The 22,595-nt window shown below is 47.6% G+C and overlaps 1 protein-coding gene and 1 pseudogene across 1 annotated transcript in view; both read left to right on the top strand.

Annotated features, from left to right (window-relative positions):
• Positions 1-11,540, top strand: part of GALNT10 (polypeptide N-acetylgalactosaminyltransferase 10) — a 210,783-nt gene extending 199,243 nt beyond the window's left edge. The window contains exons 10-12 of the mRNA XM_029941255.1: positions 3,355-3,471; positions 6,832-6,981; positions 7,531-11,540. Of these exons, the coding sequence (XP_029797115.1) occupies positions 3,355-3,471; positions 6,832-6,981; positions 7,531-7,689 (426 nt within the window). The 3' untranslated portion in view covers positions 7,690-11,540. The remainder of the gene's footprint in view (positions 1-3,354; positions 3,472-6,831; positions 6,982-7,530) is intronic.
• Positions 11,541-16,661: 5,121 nt separating this feature from the next.
• Positions 16,662-17,299, top strand: LOC115293512 (annotated as a pseudogene).
• The last annotated feature ends 5,296 nt before the right edge of the window (positions 17,300-22,595 follow it).

The following is a 22,595-nucleotide window of genomic DNA, read 5'->3' as shown; positions in this document are numbered from 1 at the left end:
AAGCTAACTCCACCGATTTTATTTCACTTGTTGTTAATGCGTACTTTGTTTTTATTTTATTAAATTTTTAAAATTTACTTACTGTGAGAGAGAGAGGGAGAGAATGAGCAGGGGACGAGCAGAGAGAGACAGAGTCCCAAGCAGGCTCTGCGCTGCCAGTGTGGAGCCCAACGTGGGGCTTGAACTCACGAACCATGAGATCATGACCTGAGCTGAAGCCAGGAGTCAGTCGCTGAGCCACCCAGGGGCCCAATAATGCATACTTTCTAACCCCCTCTACCTGTGGCTTGCTGATGAGTGAGAAGGAAAATGAACTACTTTCCTACTGAACAACTAAGGATTACCCTATACTTCCCTTCCTTCTGTGTTACCTGCTGCTGGTGAGGAAAGTGGCCTGCTGGTCCAGGGAAGTAATGTGAGTAAGAGGTTCCTAGAGCTCTTGGCCCTTCTTTGTGCAGTCACGTTTTGGTTGGAAAGTGTGGCCTTCAGACATGCCAGCACCCCACCTAGTCTTAGCTGTAACTTGAGTCTTGCTGAACCCCCACCCAGGCGGGGACCCCGGGATTCTGTGTTTCTGCGGAATCACAGGTACTATATGCAAACGCAGAAGAAAGGTAGAGCAGATGCCCATGTAGCATGTTACCACCTCTGCTCATATGCATGCTCCGTTGTCCTCAGATTCCACTGACAAGTTCAAAGATCAAATTATTAAAATTTTTTTTTCATTTAAATCCAAGTTAGTTAACATATAGTGTAGTAATAATTTCAGGAGTAGAATTTAGTGACTCGTCACTTACATGTAACACCCAGGGCTCATCCCAACAAGTGCCCTCCTTAATTCCCATCACCTGTTTGACTCATCTCATTGCCCACCTCCCCTCCAGCAACCCTCAGCTCGTTCTCTGTATTTAAGAGTCTCTTAGGGTTTGCCTCTCTCTGTGTTCTTATTTTCTTTTCCCCCAAGTTCATCTGATGAGTTTCTCAAATTCCACATGAGTGAAACCATATGGTATCTTTCTCTGACTTATTTCACTTAGCATAATACTGCCCTGTCCCATCCACATTGTTGCAAAAGGATGATTTCATTTTTTCATCGCCAAGTAGTATTCCATTGTGTGCGTATGCATATATATCACATCTTCTTTATCCATTCATCAGTCGAACACTTGAGCTCTTTCCATAATTTGGCTGGCATGTGAAAAGATGCTCAACGTCACTCAGCATCAGGGAAATACAAATTAAAACCACATTGAGATACCACCTCACACCTGTCAGAATGGCTAAAATTAACAACCAGAAAACAACAGATGTTGGCAAGGATGTGGAGAAAAGGGAAGTCTTTTGCACTGTTGGTGGGAATGCAAACAAGTACAGCCACTCTGGAAAACAGTATGGAGGTTCCTCAAAAAAATTAAAAATAGAACTACCTTATGACCCAGCAATAGCACTGTGAATTTATCAAAAGGATAAAAAATGCCGACCCAAAGAGGCACATGCATCCCAATGTTTACAGCAGCACTGTTAATAAAAAATTTAAGACCACAACAGCAGAACTTCAAGCAGTGACAGCACCTTCTGAGTGAGGGGTCCCGGGCCACTGCTCATGTCACACTCATGAAGCCCGTCCTGCCGGGGGAGGCAGACTGTCTTCTAAGAGAAGTACTCTGTCACCAGATTCTGGCTCCTAGTCTCTGAGCTGAGAGGACCATTCATTTATGGATGGACATTCTGGGTCTGAGGGGACAAGGAGCATAAGAGTTGGACCTCCTTCCTTGCAGGTGACAGAAGTCCAATTTGAAGTGAAAAGAGAAATGTATTGAATCTCATAGAAACGTTGGGTAGCTGTGGCTTCAGACACACCTGGATTGAGGGGCTCAAATGATGTCAGTTTCTTTTTCTCCCGTTTACCTCTGTGCCGTTGCTGTTAGCCTCATGCTGAGGGTAGCAAGATGGCTTCCAGAAGCCCGAAACTGGCCCAGCAACAGAAAATATATGCCTCCTTCTTGCACAGGTCCAGGAATCAAGTCTGATTCTTGGGTCTGGACCAACCACTGTGGCCACTGGTGGAAGCGGGAAAGCAAGGGTGGACAGATACTGTGACAGGCCACAGAGTGAGCAAAGAGCAGTAGCCCCATAGAAAATCAGGGAGCTGTTACCAGAGGAAGGAGTGATGCATTTGGACCAGCAGAAACACCAGGTGTGACTTGTTCAAATTCACACAGCAAGTTCAAGGGGCCTTTTCTGACTAAGCTGGAGGGCCTACCCTATCTAATACCAGCATAGATTTCTAGAGGAGGGTCCTGTTGACTGTCCTTATGAACTTTTCATTTCTTTGCCGGTTTATTGGCTTTCTCCCCTGTATTAGGGCCAGTCCTCCAAGAAGCAGACACCTTGGGGGAACACCTGAGAGAAGGAACGAGAAGGGAGCCAGGAGAGGCTGGGAGATCTGCTGTGGGGCTGGTCTGCCCTCTGGGAAGAGGCGAGGGGAGGAAGAAGGGCTGGCCCCGGAGGAGTCCCACACTGCAGGGATGCCCTTGAGCCGAGATACTGAGCAGTCCTCGAGCCAGATCTACCAGAGGGGTCGGCATCTCCTTGGAGTGGGCCTGCCACAGCACCCCTGTCCCCTCGTCTGTCCCCAAAGCAGCTGATGGGCAGTCAGACTCCCTGCAGCAGGACAGCTGAGGGGCATGTTTTCACGGCCACCACACCTCCAGCCCCTCAGTCAAGACAGGAGTGACTCTGTGAGGCAGGAACTACACGATGGGGCTCCTGCACATCACGGTGGCCTGCAGGTAGTGAGTGCTGGCTGGCTGAGCAGCGAGGCCTTCCGCCCCGAGCCCCAGCCCGGTGCTCCTCCCGCCACACCACACCCTGTCTCACTGAAACTCCTCTTGCTCTTTGGCTCGAGAACCTTTTGCCATTCACCTGCTTTGTAAGGCCAAGACCCCACAGCCAAGAGGTCTGTCCTTTTCTAGGGTGGTTTTCAAGATATGGTCCCTGGATCACCTGGAATGGGAGTAAAATTCGATTCCTAGACCTGCTGGATCAGGTCCTCTAGGACTAGAGTCAGGGAGTCCTTCAAACACCCCCAACTTCCAGGTCCCACTGCCACCCTGTGATTTTGCACACTCTAGGACAAAGCTGGCTTTGGAAGAGCTCCTCTCTGCAGGCTGAGTGCTCCTTTATTGAGAGGCGCAAGGCACTTCCCCCACCCCAGGGCAAGCTTCATTAAGACAATGCAGAGCTCCCCCCATCTGATGTCTTAGCTGGGTCCCCTCCTTCTAGCACCTTCTAGTCCCCGGGGACTATCTCAAGGTGCCTCACTACTCCATGCTTTCCTTCTGTCTCTTCCAGATTCACAATGTGGGCACAGGGCTGTGTGCCGACACGAAGCATGGGGCCCTGGGCTCCCCGCTGAGGCTGGAGAGCTGCGTCCGGGGCCGTGGGGAGGCTGCCTGGAACAACATGCAGGTGAGGACTGGCAGCCAGGTTCCCCTGGGCCCTCTGTGGCCTGGAGGGCTTACATGGTCAGGGCAGGGAGAGAGAGGCCCAGGGTCAATGACGAGTGACAAAAGCTAGCCCAGGGGAGGAGTTATAAGAGCTTTCGGAGCACCTTAGAAAGAGGAATCCTTCCCATTGCAATAAAATCATCAATCTGGTCTGTTGCAAATGACAGACACTTGGCCCAAATGGCCTTCAACAAAAAGAAGGACGTATTGGCTCATGTATGTCATTGAAAAGCTTAAATGATGTCATCAGGACCTCTCCAGGGTCTCAACTCTTCTTTTTTGTTGGCTTCATTCTTCCGCTGGCTCTTCCCAGGTGATGGCAGATTCGCCAGTGGCTCAGGCTTCCAGCCCCCCAGTGAAAAGGCCCTGGGGCGCTCACATACAGAGTTCTGGAAAGGCCCTGGGGTGCTCACATACAAAGTTCTGGAAAGGCCCTGGGTGCTCACATACAGCTTTCCTGAGCCAGTTACAGGAGGGGATGTGATACAGTGATACAGTCCTCACATTGATCAAGCCCCGGTCACATGCCCACTCCTGAAGGCTGCAGTGCAGTCAGCCCCGCCTGAATGGTGGGAGAGGCGTGAGGCCGGTGGGCTCCCCAGGGGATCGTGCCCAGGGGGTATTATCAGAAGAATAAAGGGTACAAGCCAGCGGTGCAGGAAAAGCCACCACGCTTAAGAAACTGCATTTAGCTTTCCATGATCCCCCCCCCAACAATTAGCCCCCAAATCACACCACATCCGGCATTCACTGAATCTTGGTTCGAGGGACCATTTTTATAGTCTCCTCACTGTGGGTTTTCTGACGTTTTGGAAGTGCACACTGATAGAAGCCCATATTGCAGGGCCTCTGCAAAAACAGAACTCAGGAGGGGTGCGTGGCACACTGGTTGCAAGGGAACAGGACCGCCTTTCAGACGGGCACAGTGCCCAGCCTCACAGTGTCTGCCCCTCCCTCTGAAATCTTCTTGCCCTCTCTCTCCTCCTTTCTTGGTGACAGTTCTTATTAGAAGTGGCTCTCCTTCACCGATTCTCCTGAATTCTTCAGGGCAGCATGTGGCTGCTCCCCACACCCATGCCACAAAAGAGAACCCCAAAAGAGACCAGGAGGAGAGAGCACAGGGCCTGGGGTGAACATGCCCAGGGAGCTCGGCCTAGGATGGCCTCACCGTGTGGCAGAATCCACACTAATGAGAAGTCCCTGAAACAGGACAGAAGGGTGCCTGCTGTGCCAGCCTCCACTCTCTGACATGGAAGCATGGCAGCCATGTCCCAGTGGGACCTGTATCCCCTGGGGCTCTCACACACCCTGAGCAGAGAGCTCTCCAGAGCCTGAAAAGGGAGAGATGGGTGTCTAAGATGCAGAAGACCCAGGAAATCATCGGGAGGCAGTCGCTGCCTCTCCTGGCCCACATGGAATGGGACAGCGGGGACTGGGCTCATCTTCCTGCCAGAAACAACTGAAAAGCATGCAAAATACGTGGAACACTCTTCTTGAGAGTGCAGACAACAGGAGATTCTATTAAAGAGACTGACGTTCTGGTTGTAAACCTTCCCTCAGAGAAAAATCCAGGCGCAGACAGATTCATTGGTGAATCCTACCAAACACTTAAGCAATATTACCACCTCTACAAAAACTTTTCCAGAAAAGGGAGGAAATACTTGCCACCTTATTTTGTGAGGCCAGCATTACCTTAATAGCAAAACCAGACTGACATTCTATGAAAATTACAGACCAATATCCCTCGTGAATGTCGGTGCAAAAAGCCTGAACGGAATTTTAGGAAATCCTATCCAACAGTATGTAAAAAGGATAATACATTGTGACTAAGTATAATCTATCCAAGGGATGCATGGCTGGTTGAATATTAGAAAATTAATCACTATATTCACCATGTTAACAAACTGAAAAAGAAAAACCATATAATCACCTTGTACCGAGAAAAAGCACTTGACAGAATCCAACATCATTCCTGATAAAAACTCTCAGCAAATCAGGAATAAAAGGGAACTTTCTCAACTTGATCAAGGTCATCTATAGAAAACCTGAGCTCACATCAAACTTAATGGTAAAACTCTGAATGCTTTACTCCTAATATCAAGAATACAGGGATTCTGTACTTACTGTTTCTATTTATCTATTTGACACTGTACTGACCTGTGGCAAGAAAAAGAAGTAAAAGCCATGCAGACAAGTGAAGGAGGAAAATAATGTGTAGGCTATATGATTATCTTTATTTGATAATGATCGAATTATGCAGAATATATGATCACTTTTGCAGAAAATTCTATTGAATCTGCAGAGAAACTACCAGAACTAATAAATGAACTTTATCAAAGTTGTGAGATACAGAAATCAATAGTATTTCTACATTTGTACATTTCTACAAGTCAAATTAAATCACGTCAAAATGTATCAAATTGTGTACTTTAAGTGTGTGTGGTTTATTGTATGTCACTTATTCTGCAGTAGAGCTGCTGGAAAAAATACTTACCAACTAAATACAGTAGTGAACCTGGTTTGGATCTTGCTTCAAACAGACTAACTGTGAAAAGAAATTTACAAAGCAGTTGAAGAACACTTGAACTCTTCTTACTTGATGACATTGAGGACTTGGCAGTAACTTTTTATTGTTATAATGCACTTTAGTGAAGGATTTACACCTGACATGATGTCTGTAATTTGCTTAAGAAAATCGTTGAGGTGGGGAGTTGTGGTGGGGGAAAAGTTGTAATAAGATTCACCATGAGTTGGTAATTGTTTTTTTTTTATTTTTAATGTTTTATTTTTATTTTTGAGAGAGAGTATGAGCAGGGGAGGGTCAGAGAGAGAGGGAGACACAGAATCCGAAGCAGGCTCCAGGCTCTGAGCTGTCAGCACAGAGCCCGATGCGGCTCAAACCCACAAACAATGCGAGATCATGACCTGAGCCGAAGTCGGAGGCTTAACCGACTGAGCCACCCAGGTGCCCCGAGGTGGTAATTGTTGAAGCTGGGTGATTGGAAAAGGTGTGGTCAATACTGTTTTCTGGATCTCTGTATTTAACATTTTCTATTATTACAGAAAAGAGAGGGGCGCCTGGGTGGCTCAGTTGGTTGAGCTGGTGGCTCGGTTGAGCATCCAACTCTTGATTTCAGCTCATGATCTCATGGTTGTGGGATCTCAGCATCTGGCTCTGCACTGGTGGCGTGGAGCCTGCTTGGAATTTCTCTCTCCCTCCTCCCTCTGCCCCTCCCCTGCACACACCCTCTTGCTCTCTCAAAAGCAAGCAAGCAAGCCCCCCGGTTTTGCTGTCCCTGTGATGATGTCCCTGTATGTACAGGTGTTCACCTTCACCTGGAGAGAGGACATCCGGCCGGGGGACCCCCAGCACACCAAGAAGTTCTGCTTGGACGCCATTTCCAACACCAGCCCAGTCACCCTCTACGACTGCCACAGCATGAAGGGCAACCAGCTGTGGAAATACCGCAGAGTAAGGCAGGCTGTGTGGGTGGGACAGGGCCACCTGCTTGCTTTTAAACAAAGAGAAGCAAATGGACACGCAGCGCCTCGCTTCTTCCCCAGCACAGCACGCTTGCCTGTACATTCTCTCCACACACCCGCTGTGCCTGACTTCTCTGTCGTTTGAGAGATGCCAGAAATCCAGAGTTTTATGTGAAAGCTCTACAATCTTAAATGCTGGCAGCTGAGTCCCTAAAACACCACCACCATCATCATGAGAACCAATGATATTTGGCCAGAGAAGAGCATGATTAGGACCTAGGCCCAGAAGTGGCACACACTTAACTTCCGCCCGCATCCCATTGAGCAGAGCTCAGGCACAGGGCAAGGCCACCTGCGGGGTGGGGGCGAGGCAGTGTCTCACTGTGCTCAGCACGGAAGCCTGGCAGGTCAGTGAATGGCTGGCAGGCCGCTGCCTCACTGCCTCATTGTTGTTATTGCTGCTGCGGTTGGTTCAGACCCCAACCCCCACCCCTATTCCCACCCAAGCCACCTAGCTGATTACCTCCCTGTTTTGTAGGACAGAACCCTGTACCACCCCGTCAGCGGCAGTTGCATGGACTGCAGTGAAAGTGACCACAGGATCTTCATGAACACCTGTAACCCCTCTTCTCTGACCCAGCAGTGGCTGTTTGAACACACCAACTCAACAGTCTTGGAAAAATTCAATAGGAACTGAGCCCTGGCATCACCTCCGCGGGCCTGGCGCTGCCGGCAGCCTTCCCCTCCCGAGGGACGCAGGGCTTCTGTGGGCAGCGTGATGCAAAAGGTGCTGGCCAGCCGGTCGAGGGCAGAGAGGGCTCTTCCAGCTGGAGCAGGAGGCCCACCTGGTCCTTGAGGCCCAGTGGTAGCCGTGGGGTGGAGAACAGACCCCACACGAGGCCCCACAAAGCAGTGCCTGCTTTAATCCCTGACGGCATCATGGAGATCCAGAAGGGCCTTATCGACTTTGTCAGCACGTTCCCTTGAGTGTTACGAGGGAGGAATGCCAAGGCAGCCCTGGGCCACCCAAAAATGGGTCTGGCGAGGTTGCCTAGCCTTGCGCTGGCTCCTACATGCCGGCCCTTTAGAAAAAGCGGCCCCTGTTGTCCGTCTGGACGGCTCGTAGCACCTGTGCTGTCCGTCTGCTGCAGAAGGGAAGGGAGGGGTCTTTCTCGGGGCCACTGGTTTCAGCCATCTAGTTTCTGCCTGTCATGAGTAACTGCAGTTACCGGCTTCTGTTCCGTCACTGCCCAGGCCATGTGTTCAGAGGCCACAACTGGACCCTAGGAGTGTTCTTTATGGAACGCTGGCCAGCTGCCAGGCCTGGGGTCGGAAGTGGGACCCCTAGACATTCCTTTGCCGCCATGGACACATGGGGTGTCTCTCCTTGCTCTCTGGTTACGTGACAGCTCAGCCACCAGCTCTTCGGGTCTGGGTTTCAGATGGCCTTGGGCCCGTGGAAAAGGCCTAGTAGAGGACCTTCAAATGAGAAATTCTGGCTGAATTTCCCTGATCAGTGCTTCCATTTTCCTCTTTCTTTCTTGGGCAATTACCTGCCTCAAGAAAAGAGCAGACATGTGAAGTGCTCACCTCACCAAGTCTGGAGGCCTCCAAGGTGGACCGTGGGCAAGATGCCCAGCCTCTGACCTCATCACGGCTCCAGTTCTCACAGGAAACTGTAGAATTTTTGTAGAACTATATCATACATAGGATTCTGGTATTCTAGCATTCAGTTCGGATTTCTAGAATGCTGTGACTTAAAAGAGCCAGGCAAGTGTAATATAGTCAAGGCAGCCAGCCCCCAGCCTAGAGCCAATCTTTACTATCCAAGGTTGCAGGTGTCAGGGGGAGGGCGTGGGTGACCTGTGTCCGTCAGCTCGTACCCAAGGCCTTGGTATGACACAGTCCACAGCGCAGACCCAAAGCCCCACACCTTCCCCCTCTTCACAGCTGCAGTGGAGGCAACCCCGGGTCCCACGAGCAGGCGGACGGACACCCAGCTCCATGCCGGTCCCTCAGTGTTTACCTTTTGCTTTGTGAATTATGTGTTAGACTCCCAGAGGGCTCCCAAACTAACAGGAAGCATTTCTGTAGCCAACCTGCCACCTACTGATTCAGAAATAGAAATCGCCTTCTACAACCTATGGCTCCCACCAGCTAGTCCAGGAAATACTTGAAATCAGTGTTCTAATTAGAGCTGGATCTCTCGATTGTGTCATTTACCAATGAAATGAGACATTAATCTGGGAACAGAGCCACGAACCTGCCTTTGAGATGCTGGCTGATCTCAAGGCAGTCAGTTTGGGGGGGGGGGGTCGGGGATGGGAATAAAACACTGCCAAGCACCCCCACCCCAATTAAGCATGTAGCTGGCAAAGCATCACTTCCTCCGCTTCTGCCCACACACAAGCCCCGCCCCGGCTGCCTGTCCCCAGGAGGGGTGGCCCCTGTGCGTGCCAGTGTGCTTGTCGGTCCCTCGGTGTCTTTTCCAGATGTTTGCCATATCTTTAGAAGTGGCCCTCCATAGGAAGGAGTCCACAGATGATGCCCCTTCTGGGATCAAGGAGAACAAGAGTTGCAGTTTGGAGAACTGAGTTAGGATTCATCATCAGAGAGCAATGCAGCATCATTAAAATAAAAACTGTGCCTTTTAAAAAGAAAAAAAATGCAAATGTACAGCAAATCCCTAAACTTGAACAATTTCCTAGTGCCTTGCTAGACAAACATAAAGGGGCAGGGTCGGGGGAGGGGAAACATTGTGGTGGTGTGTACAGTGTCTGTTGGATGAGTGTGTGTTTCTTAACTTCTAATTTCAAGCAGGAGACGTTGGGCCTAGAGCGGGATCTAGGAGGTGGAGAGGCCCCTCAAGGCCCCCCCAGAGGCTGGACTTGCTCCAGTTCGTGCAAGGAATCCTCCAAGTTAAAAGGGCAGCTGGACGACTCATTTCGTCCGTGGCCTAGAGGGGCCTCAGCAACCCCTGGGCGAGGGCCCTGTTTGGAGACCATGCCTGGAGTTCCCCATCCCAGCCCCCAGATGGCGTGCAGCACACTCGCTAGGCTTCCGAAAGGTCCCATTCCCAGTGGATGACAGTGTCTTGGGCAGAACCGGGACTGGTGCGGAAAGCAGGCGCAGCAGCAAGCGGCCCTCCACTTTCCTCCGTCCCGTCCTTGAGGCCCTCCATTAGGATCTGGTTTTGCCCCCTCAACAAGGGATGGGCAGGTGCTCTGAGCAGCTCCGGGCCTTGGCAAAGTGTGTAAGAGGGGAAGGGAGGGGAGAAGTTCACCGCCCAACTGACTGATTACAAGTACTGACCTACTGGTGGTTTTGGCCTCTGTTTTGGAAACCACTTGTCTCAAAGATCCAGGCTCCTGCTCACACTGCCAGCTGATGCCCAGTAAAGCAGCCAGAGCCTGTGAGATGCTCTCGTCTGGGTCGTGGGTGAGGATATGGGCCCCTTTTCCTCCCTTTGTTCTGAGCACGAGGTCCCAAAGCGGGGTGCTGCCAGAAAGTAGCATGACCGTGTGGTCCACCAACAGCCTTTCCAGAGGGGCCTCCAGAGACATTTTGGAGCGCAGAGAGTATCTTTGCTATAAATACAAGGCCCTTGGAGGTGGCGAAATAAATGGTCAGGCACATGTGTGAAAAGCCATTCCACTGTGTGCCTCCAACTGGAGCTTTCAACTTCTAAAACAGTCCAGGGACCGTCCATTCTCCTCCTTGGGGAAGAGCTAGGTCACAGGCAGAAGGGACCACTTCCACGGCGGGTGTGGCATTAGACCTAGGGGAGAAAGAGCAGTTCCTGTTGAAGATGCAGCATATAGAGTCCCAAAGCCCACACTGTGTTCACTTTCCAGACCTACCTGTTGAATTTCTGTCTCTCCGTAAGAAAGAGATGATACCCTTGAAAATGGCTCCATATTTCCTTCTGTGTATCTTCATTTTTCTAGTCTCTGGAATCTCAAAAGAGCGGCAAAGCACTTTACAGTAGTAACTGAGAATTACTATAACAGGATTCCTTGCTTCAGCGATCTCTAGTTTGTACAGGTTGGGTGATCTTTTATAATTCCTGGGAGGCAATGCATTTTTAATGTTTTCTGAAGATTTCTAAGTGCGGGAGAGGGTCAAGGAGTGTGGTCCAGTTCGGGAATTCTTTTCTACTTTCAACTGATGCTCTTTGTGAAAATCCAAGTAATATTTCAGTTCAGATTTGATCTTGAGCCAAGACCAAGGCCCGCTGCCACCTCTGGGGTGGGAGCTGGACCTACATCCCAAGTGAAAAAGCCCTCTTACCATCCGCTCCCCAGATGGCTTTGATTCAGCCACTTCAGACAACAGGCTTGGGCTCCTGCTCTGTTTTTGGCTTGAAGCCTGGGATCCCAAAGGGACTATAGGCAGGGAATGTTGAGATGGCAGACTGGGATTCTAAAGAGCTCAAGACCACCAGCCTCTCTTCTCCTGCCTGGAACAGTGAGCCTTTGTGACAAACTGACTTAATGTGTACAACTGTGATTGTGATCGTTGTTGAGTAAACCTCCAGACTTTCTGTAACGTGTTCTCTGGCTTGTTCTTGTCATGCACCATTTTTCAGTCTACCATTCCCCTCGTTTTCAGGGTGTGTCTGCTCAGCATCCAGGATCTCTGCCAGCCACCAAACAGCTATCCTTCTAGAGAAAGGTGGACCTCAAACAACTAACCAAGATGACTCTAGATGTGAGCAGGGCTATGAAGAATATAAACCAAGATGTCTGAGAGACTGGATTGGGGGTCAACGTTAGGTAGGCCGGTCAGAGCATGCCTCTCTGTGAGAGCTGGAAGACATGAGGGAGTCTGAGCCAAGAGGCACTTTGGGGGAGAGAGTTCCAGGCAAAGGGAATCACTTGCGCAAGAGCGCAGAGCAGGAAGGAGTCCCCGTGTTGAAGGCACAGGAGGTGAGCTCACCGGGTTGGGGGGGCAGCCCGCACAGACTGCAGCCAGGAATGGAAGACTTCCGGAGGGCTGGACAAGATGACATAGCTCATTTCTGATGCTCACCCATCAGCCACAAGCTTCTACCTACCAAAACATTGTGATGCTTTTGAAGATTAGATTTTTGTATCATTTGTGTAATACCAAATTGTAGAAACAGCACTGGCTGGCCTGGCTCTGCAAAAGACTGGGAGGTCTTGGACAGATCCCGCCTCCTATCTAGATCTCAGGTTTCTGCCACAAAATGGCAAGTTTTGGGATGATGATTCCAGCTCCACCTCTGGTTCTGTGGTTGAAACTTAGCATGGGACTACCTGTGACCACGAGCCCAAGCTGCGTGCTAGTGCTGTCACGCAGAGCCCACCAGAGGGCGCTGCGGACCACGGCTTGGAGAAGGCTGCTTAACGAGGTGGAAATCTGTTCACTGGCCTTCTGAGCCCTGGAACCAGAACATAGATATTAAGTTAATTTTCTCCTAAAATTTGAATGGTTTATTTAAAAATATTGAATTCTTTTACTAGGGACAAAGGAAGAGAGGGAAGAACATTCCAGGTGTAGGGGCAGCATGTGCAAAGACCCTGTGGAAGGACATGTCAGGTATGAAGGTCAGGAAGGTGGAAGCGGAGTGAGCGAGAAAGAAGAGACAAGAAGGACAGGGTGGGCAGAAGCCAGACTCTGCAGGCTCTTGTGGGCCACGTTAAAGCATCTCTGAGCTTTATTTTTAAAGCAATAGGAATCGTTAGAGGGTTTTTAACTGGGCAGGGTGAGAGCATCAGATGTGCCCTCACTGATGTTTATAGCCAGGAATGACTTGCTCAAGGTGCTGGCACATAGTCGGCACCTGGGGCCTGCAGAGTGAAAAATCCAGGGCAGCTGGCCCTCAGATGCCTTCTCAAAGTTACTGATCCCTGGGAGGAAAGGTCCTTTCCTGCTGGGGCAGGTGGGGGGACAGGGGGAAATTACATTTCTCATCCATTCTATCTCATTAGCTCCCAAGCCCACAAGCAAGGGTAGAATCCAAGGAAGGCACTTAGCTGGACACAGTGGGAGTTCTGTTAGTGGTTGTGACATACCTGTTCGGAAGCAGATTCCGAGAACTTGGCAACTTGCTGAGAATTTTGATTCTCTTTTTCTGTACTTAGTTGGAATTGGGGTTTTAAGGCTCCTGGCACTAAGTAAGGGCTCAGTCAATACCTGAAGAATGGACAAATGGGTAAATAACAAACACAGCTCCAGATTACACTTCAGGCTTTTATTTCCTCCACTCACAGCTCCCAGACCTTAGAGAGAGAGTGCTCCTATATCTGTTACATGCTGTGTGTTCTTCAGAAAGTCCCTTCCCCTCCCTAGGCCTCAGATTTTCCATGGCGCTGGGAAGAAGGGGAGCAAAGCAGATACTGGTCAGCCCATACTCTCATAGTTGTACAAATCGTGCATCTGGTATTCTACAGTAGCCCTGGTGTTGCTAAGGATTTATTTCCCAAGCTCAACTAGGGGATGGGAGTGGGGCCCCCTTTCAGTTCTGTTGCTGGTGTCTCCCACACTACGGCTCCTGGGCTATTGCTGCAGTGGGTTCAGGATTCAGTATCCAAAGCTCCCTTCTTGCAGCTGCTCGCAGCTCTGCCAACCTCTGGCTGCAGGCTGCCGTTTCCTCGTTGCTCATCCTCAGTGCCTGGGCTGCCTGGCTTGGCGATGCCTCGGGTCCATGAAGGTGCCCCAGGGAAGTCTGCAGTTCTTACCTTCCAATCTGACTTGCTTTAGAGCTGACAGGGCGACGACCTTGGTGTGCACAGTGTACGCACGCACACACGTGCACACACACACTGCCATAGAAACAAAGGAAAACCTGGTGAACCCTCAGAGAAGCAGGTTTCTTAGCAACTTCACAGCTTTTATTCCTGAACCACTTGGAATTGAAGTAGCATCGGATCTCCTGCCAGCTCCTGTCTGGGGATGGGAAGAAGGGGGTGGTGGGTCTGCCTTTGCTGGAGCTGAGAGCTAAACCCCCACCATTGGCCTGGGATGCTGAGGCTGGAATCCTGGAGTTGTCCACATTCTGTGCAAGGTCCCTGCTGTGGCTTCTTTACAGCTGCAGAATCCCAGGGCTTGGCCATGGAGACAACAAATGCATACCGAAATATGTACTGGGGCCCATGGTGGTCCACGCTGGATGCCCATAGTAGTTGGCCCCACCTTTGTCCTCAGCCCCGGAATAAGGAATAATCTGTGACCTCTAATCAGGGACCCAGAGACATCGGATTACCAGTACACTGCTGGCGACTTTACCCCAGGCCTCTAATATAAAACCAAAACTTCTTCGCCAGGTCTTAATGGTCCTTCCCGGCTGGCCCTTGCCTGCTTCTCCATCACCTCCCCAGCAGGGCTCAGGCCCTCACAGGCCAAGTCTTTCCCACCGCCAGAACCAAGTGATCCCTCCACTTGGAATGTTCTCCCTCTGCTTGGCAGCTTCTTGTCAGAGTTTGGGTCCCGCTTAGCTCACCCCCTGCCCCCAAGAAACTTCCGGCCCACCTTTTCAGGAACAGGTCCCCACAGGCACCATTCTCTGTCATGCTGAGCACATTTGTAGCCTCCTTCATGGCACTTATTCCCCTTGTTCACAGTAGTTATGTTCTATCGAGTCACTGTGAGCAGGGAATTAGCGAACACTGAACCACGCCCCTAGTGGACGTGCAGGGATAGGCTCCTGTGAGCCTCTGCTCAAAACATTTTCATCACATCTGTTTAAAGACATCTTATTTAATATAGGTCATTAATTTGTCAACATCCAACTCAGGGGTAACACTGTAACTAATGCCTCAATGAAATTTACTTAACACACATGTTCTTCTTAGGCACATCTTAGTGCTTAGGAACACTATATAGCACCTCAGCGCTATGCTTGGGATTTTAAACCAAAATCATCAACAAAAAGCACAAAAAAATGTAAAATGTGACACCATATGCCTGCAAAAAGGACACTTGTTTGGAGCACATATGCTAGACCTCAGCTGGGAACGTGCACGTTGGCAGACTCCAGTGTTTTGCCATTCTGCACGTGCACATGTTGGCAAGTGACCTCCAAGATGCTGCGAGTATCAATTCTGAGGTTACAAATCCAGTTTGGTGAGTAGGCACATTTGCAAATACAACATCAGTGTAATAATGAGGAGTACTTTAATTATTTTATTCATCTGTTTGCTTGTTTAGTGTCTTTCTCCTCCACTTAACTTCCGGAGGACAAGGTGTTCCCTCTCCAGTCCACCGTTTTATCTCCAGCTCTCAGCAGAACTGGTTTGGACCTCAGTTATTGTTGAACTGCTGATGAACATACCACCACCTACTTCTGAAATTTTAGTTTTGTGAAATTGACTAATAACCTTTATTACTTTGTCACTACTAGCTGCATATTTAGTTAAGGCCAAAATGAAACAGCTTTCCAGGACTGACTTTTCCTAACAAAACTCATGAAAGATGGATATATGAATCAGAAGCTGTTCATTTATTTTATGGACATTAGACCCAGTGACCCAAATATCCAGTAACCCCAATAATTATGTGCAACCTCCTAGTATCAGCTGAATTATTTCTTAGGAGAAGTTTGCTTGGTGATCTAGCATTAAAGAAAGGAGAAGCAGAAAGGGCTAAGGGTTCTTTTTTTTTTCCCCATAAAAGAATACACATACACCCTACTCCCATACGTAATCGGTTTCGGAAAATGTGACTAACCTCCAAAGTAAAAAGTCAAACAAAAATGTATCCCATCAACAGGGCACATTTGCTCCTAGGAATAAAAAAGGGTATATCAGTTTCAATTACATCTGGATTTTTGGACACAATCTTTGATGATGTATTTCCTGCCTTTCCTACTATATCTTCAACTTGATTACTTTTCTTCACTAATCAAAAAACATGCATAAGGAGGTGCCTGGCTGGCTCAGCAGGTGGAACATGCAGCTGTTGATCTCAGGGTCATGAGTTCAACCCCCATAATGAGCCTAGAGCTTACTTAAAAAAAAGTGCTTAAGAACATCAAGTGGAAAATGAAGATTCATTCCTTTCAAAAAATTCAATATTCAACAAGTCCAATAATTTATATCAATTATAAAGAGTTAATGATACACATACTTCCTTTATTGAAATCTAATTCACCCACTTACAGTGTATAATTCAATATTCTTAGTATATTTACAAGGTTGTGCAACTATCACCACTTCCTAATTCCAGAATATTTTTGTCCCCCCAAAAAGAAACTCTGGACCCATTAGCAGTCACTCCCCACCCAAACTCCCAGTCCCTTAGCCACTGGTAACTACTGATCTGGATGGATTTGCTCTTTTTGAACATTCTGTGTAAGTGGAATCATGGAATCTGTGGCCATTTTTGTCTGGCTTTCACTTAACAATGTTTTCAGGGTTCATTCATATTGTGTCTGTCCTTCGTTCCTTTTTATTGCAGAATAATAAAGTATTTGGAATTTTTTTGTTTGTTTGTTTATCCATTTATCAAGTGAAAGACCTTTAGGTTGTTTCTACCTTTCAGTTATAATGAACAATGCTGTCTGAGCATTCATGTACAAGTTTTCGTGTGAACGTATGTTTTCATCTCTCTGGGCAGATATCTAAGAGTAGAATGGCTGAGTCATATGGTAAATCTACATTTAGCTTTTTGAGGAACTGCTAAACTTTTTCCAAGATGGATGCACCATTCTTGCATTCCTACTAGCAGTATGCGGGTTTCAACTTCACATCCTCACCAATACTTGCTATTATCTGTCTTCTGTACTACAGCTATCCTAGTGGATGTGAATGTCTCATTGTGGTTTTGATTTACATTTCCCTAATGATTCATGATGTTGAGCATCTTTTCATGTGCATTTAGCCATCTGTATATCTTCTCTGGAGAAATCTCTATTCAAAACCTTTCCCTCTTTCCACCATCTTTTCGTGCCGCCATTATGGAGTGCATGAACGTCCTGGCAGATGCTCTTAAGACCATTAGCAATGCCAAAAAGAGAGGCAAACACCAAGCTTTCATTAGGCCATGCTCCAAAGTCATCTTCCATTTTCTAACTGTGATGCTGAAGCATGGTGACATTGGTGAATTTGAAATCATGCATGATCACAGAGCTAGGAAAATTGTTGTGAACCTTGTGGGCAGGTTAAACATGTGTGATCAGCCCCAGATTTTATGTACAACTAGACAAATGGCAGAATAATCTGCTCCTGTTCCACCAGTTTGGTTTCATTTCACTGTCAACCTCAGCTGGCATCATGGGCCATGAAGAAGCATGATGAAAACACACTGGAGAGAAATTCCTGGGGTTCTTTTTTCTAGGGATATAATACATATGTGCAAATAAAATGCATCAGTGGACTCTGGTACTTAAAAAAAACCACAAAAATTTTTTAAATAAAAAAACTTTACCCTTTAATTTGTTTCTCTTTCTACTGTTGAATTATAAGAGTGCAATATATATTCTGAATACAAGTCCCTTATCATATGTATGATTTGCAAATTTTCTCCCATTCTGTAGGTTGTCTTTCTACCTTCTTGATATACACACACTTCTTATCACTACTCTTGATACTTTCATTTCTCCATCCATATAATTTTTTAAGATGAGGTTAGAATGCAATAAAATAATGTAGCACTTTCCCAGTCATTGCTGCGCAGATGGGTATGGAAAAGGCCTGTGTGGACACTGAATGATTCAAAGATCAGCGGCACCACCTTGCCATCCTGCAATGTGATGTCTCCTTCTCTAACATGCAGAAACCTGAACTTGGGTACAAGAAGTGTCAGCATATCATGGATGAAATAATAACTACCACTTACTGAACACTTACTATGTATAAGACGCTATACTAAGTGCTTTACAATATCACATATGATCCTCACCATAACCCTATAAGAGAAGTACTATTATCATCCCATTTTACAGATGAAGAAGACTTGGGGCCTATATAGTTCACACAAGTTGCCAAAGGTCCCATGGCTAGTAAAGTGGCAGAGCCTTTGTTCTTATCCACAGGGCCAATAGCTACTGTTGGCTGATAGCCAGCACCTGTCAAGTGCCAGGCTGCAGACCAGAGCCAGAGCCAGGGGAAGCTTTCATGGGTCCTCAGCGAAATGAGGAAAATAGGCCGAGGTTGTGGATTTTTCATGAAGCTACATTTATTCCGTTGAAATGACTATCCTTTATCCCGAGGTTCTTCCAACATTTTTAGTATCCCATGCTTTCTGTTAAATAACAATACCAATGGATGGCGCTTTTCTTACTATTAGTAAAAAAGAAATATAGGCACATATTAAAACATCCAATAGGAAAAGAGGTTATAAAATTCCAATTCTGGGTGCCTGGGTGGCTCATTTGGTTGAGCGCCTGACTCTTGGTGTCGGTTCAGGTCATGGTCCCAGGGCCATGGAATCGAGCCCCGCATTGAGCTCTGTGCTGAGCATGGAGTCTGCTTAAGATTCACTGTCTCTCTCTTGGCTCCTCTCCCCCACTCATGCTTGTTCACTCCCTCTCAAGTAAAAAAAAAAAAAAAAATTTTTTTTTTTTAAATTTTGAGATTCTCCCTTTCTCCTCTTGACCTGCAGTCCCCACCATGGAGGCAATGAGTTACTAGTTTCTTGTGTTTTCATATGTGTATTTGTGTATAAAAGGTTTAAGAAAAACAAATGGAGTGTATACTCCATGTACTGTCCTGTATCTTTTTTATTACTTAATAAATGTCTTGGTAGAGTTGGATATTAGACAAAATGTTTGCAGAGTCCCTGCCCTCATTAGCTATCAGAGTTGGAGAATTCGTGTTGTCCACACTGGAGCTGCAACAGCATACAAGGCAGACGTGGCCCTTGCCTTTGTGGAGGCAATGGAAGAAACAGCCCCACAACAAAAATATTAATAATAAAATAGAATAATTGCCTATTGTGATGAATGCTAAAAGACACTGAATGGAGAATAGCGCCGGGCAGGGGCTGGGAAGAAAAACCCCTTTAACCCAGGAAGACTCTGCAGAGGCAACATTTAAATTAAGACTTGAAGGATGGAGCCAGCTGTGGGAGGAGCAGGCGGGACAGCTTTCCAGGTAGAGGCAACTGCAGAGGCAAAGACCTAGAGGTAGGGAGGAGGCTGGCTTATCTGAGGAACTTAAGGAAGAATAACGGAGCTGAGGCATGGGAACAGGGCAAAGAGATGGCAGGCGGCACTGTCAGAACGTGCTGGGGGGAAGCTGGTGAGGGGCTTAACGGGAAGTGGGGCAAGGTCTGGTGTGCACAGATGCTCCATCAGCAAAGTGGTTTGGGGACCAGCTCAGAAGCCAGTGAAGCAATTTAGACCCAGAGTGATGGTAGCCTGTGCTGAACTGCTCACTGGCCATAGGAAATGAAGCAAAAGGGCAGGTTCTAAATATCTATTGGAAGGAGAAGAAAGTGCCTTGATGATGGGAGGGCGTGGCGTGGGGTAAAAGAAGAGAGAATCCAAAGTGGTACAGGTGGTACTGTTTACGGATTCGGTTGTCAGAGCTTTTAACTTGAATGTGGTGGTCTGCAATGCCTCTGAGCATCTAAGCAAAGAACTGGATATTGTTTGCTGGAGCTCAGAGGAGAGGCCTCAGCTAGAACTATGGAGTTGGGGGTTATCAGCCTGTAATTTTAACTATCTGGATGGAGGTAGATGTTACAGTTACTAAGTTGCCCATTTGAAAACCTAGCTTTTGTGAAAGGCTTTGTGTTCAATTTACAAACCTTGTTATTCCTTTGTAAATCTAGTGATTTATCATACAAAGATAAGAACAATCACTTTCCCTTGTTCTTTGATTACTATTGAATTAATTCTTAAGTTTAGCAGATTTGGTCCTTCTTAAACATTTAACAGACTTACAGATTTAATTAATAAAATTTCCTTAGACATTTCAGGCTACAATTACAAGTTTAATATGCCTGATTTTCTCAAACACTTTTAATGCCCAACAGGGCAGACTTACAAAACTAAAAAGCAAGATCTTCTAAGCACTTAAGTAACTGTTGCAAATTAATTACCTAAAGTTACAAATGTAGCAAAGCAGACTCTCTTGGCCATTTCAAGAATCTCAAATCCTACACAAAGCAAAACAAGGATCACAGAACCTTCTCTCTGTATTCATTTCTTCTTTATCTGACTATTTCATTATATTTCCTTGCTGGAGTTACAGATTTATTCCCCCAGCAAATGAATCAGAATTTCTTCCAAAAAAAAATTGCTATTTGAAACCAAACTACATAATAACATGGAGGAGAGCTTATGATAAAATATTCCTTGAAGAAAAGGTAATTAAAATTAAAAGCATGTGTGCCACCCTCCCCCCGCAAACAAAAAAAGGTATCAGTGTGGGTCCAAGTCAGAGAGAAACCGCACATTAATTTGAACAGAGGAAAGCTAATATAAAGATTTACTAATTATAACAGGGTACAGTAGTAAAAAGGGAGTAAAGAGAACTCTAAAGAATACAGGAGTAGGGGTGCCTGGGTGGCTTAGTCAGTTAAGGGTCCAACCTCAGGATCTCATCGTTCCTGAGGTTCGTGAGTTTGAGCCCTGGTTCGTGAGTTTGAGCCCTGCGTCAGGCTTCTGTGCTGACAGCTTGGAGCCTGGAGCTTCTTTCAGATTCTATGTCTCCCTCTCTCTCTGCCCCTCCCCTGCTTGCACTCTGTCTCAAAAATAACCTTTAAAAAATTTTTTTAAAGCAATATATGCTTATTGGGGAAAATGCAAAGGCAGAACTTTTGAAAAATATTAACCATATTTCCACTACCCAGAAATAATTACTATTAGAACATTAGTACTTTGGTATATTTCATATGCACAAATAGTTGCTTTTCTTTTTTCTTTATTTTTTAACATATGTAGGCACATATTCCATATGCAATTTTAAATCCGGCATTTTTAAGGTAACATGAATAGAGTACTACTTCTCCAACCCATCATCAATTCTTTGTTGAAGAGTCAACAATGGATTGTTCTATACAGAAAATATTTACACTGATGTTGAAACTACCTTAAATGCTGAAAAGATCATAAATAACTGCAAAATATCTCATTTTGAAGATGTTAGGTAGTTTACTTAACTAACCACTTCTCTCGTGGAATTTGAGATTTTTTTTCTATTTTCCTTTTATAAATAATCCTACAATGAACATCGTTGTTTACATTTTTCTCTGGTAGGCCAATTTCCTGAAATGGCTGTCCTGCATGTGGAATTACTAGGCTAGAGAGTACAAATACGTTCAAGGTCACAGGGCATCTGCTCCTAAACATGGAAACTGGTAGGTTTCCCTTTTTCATCAGGGCACATGCGAGAAATCTCTTCAATGCCAAGTCACCTAGTACTCCCAAAATAGGTACCCGTGCTCACCTAACACTCCCATCCCCTGGACACTCCTCACCTCCCACCTCGGTCAGTTGAACTCATCCCTAAATGATTGCATGACTACATGACCCTATGACCCTGGGCTAGTCCCTTCGGGCCTTTGGCTATTATTTGTCCCCAAGCTGCCCAGCAGAGAGGTGGCCTGACTAGGGGTGCTAGACTAGATTTTCCTAAGGCCCTTCTGGGTGTGTGATGCACTGGACACCTAACCCCAAGCTCAGGGGCTTGGTAACTATCGCGGATAGATCGAGAGGCTTAAAGCAATAGGCGCTACAGCTTACAGAGCTTCAGGGAAGGCTCAAGATACAGCAAGCCCTTCCCCATGCCGAGATTGGCCCTTGATCCTCCACCCCAGTCTTTTCTCCCGGTCTGCCGCAGCCCCTCGCTTCCCCGCGGTTCACCCAGTCCACCCTCCAGACCTTATACTGACTTCCGATTCTTCCCAGCCGAGAGGTCACCAAAGCCCCCTAGGGGTCTTCTTCCTCCCTCTCCTCTTTCAGCGCCGACCGCACCAGTCAGTCCCAGTCTCCACAGTCGGAGGTGTCCGCCACCCTCCAGCATCCGACTACCTTGCAATACCCGCCATCAGACCCCCATCATCTCCTCTGCACGTCTTTGCACGTATCTGTACCGGCTTGTCCCTCAGTCTTTCCCGCCATGCCTGGCTTTCTGTGCTGTTTCATCCACCCTATCTCCCATCGGTCTGCGGGTCCTCTAGCCCTGGTCCTTCGGTTTTACCTAGTCTGTCCTTCTCATGACAGAACCTGTATCCTCGTCAGGTCCCCCCCTTAAATGCCCCTCCCTATGTTTGTCCCTCGGCGCCCCCGCCCGCGTCTATACTTCTGTACGCCCCCGATTGTCCTCCTCCGTTCCCGGAATCTGGCCTTCCGTCCAGCCAGGCCCCTGCTCACCATCCCTCCCCGAGCCTGAAGAGTCTGCGGCCCGGTTCCCCTCCCGCACCCGGATAACTCTTCCCTCTTCCACTTTCTCTACTTTGAACCCATCCCAGCAGAGTCCAGGAAGTAGCCAGGCGCCGGGGACTGGCGGCGGAGGCGCCCAATGGAACGCGTCAGCGGCGACAGCGGCCCCGCCCATAGAGCAAACGAGGCCAATGGTCGTGCGGAGGCGGGACTTCCGCTGTCCCGCGGAGGGCGGGGGAGCGAACTGTTGTGGTGCGGAGCGTTGGGCGGGCGGCGGCCGGGCGGCCCAGGGGCTGCCGCGGGACTCGGGG

The sequence above is a fragment of the Suricata suricatta genome, chromosome 6 (genome assembly GCF_006229205.1).
Source record: "Suricata suricatta isolate VVHF042 chromosome 6, meerkat_22Aug2017_6uvM2_HiC, whole genome shotgun sequence".
NCBI classification, from domain to species: domain Eukaryota; kingdom Metazoa; phylum Chordata; class Mammalia; order Carnivora; family Herpestidae; genus Suricata; species Suricata suricatta.
Note: the sequence above shows the minus strand (reverse complement) of the source record. Positions and strands in the feature narration are given on the sequence as shown.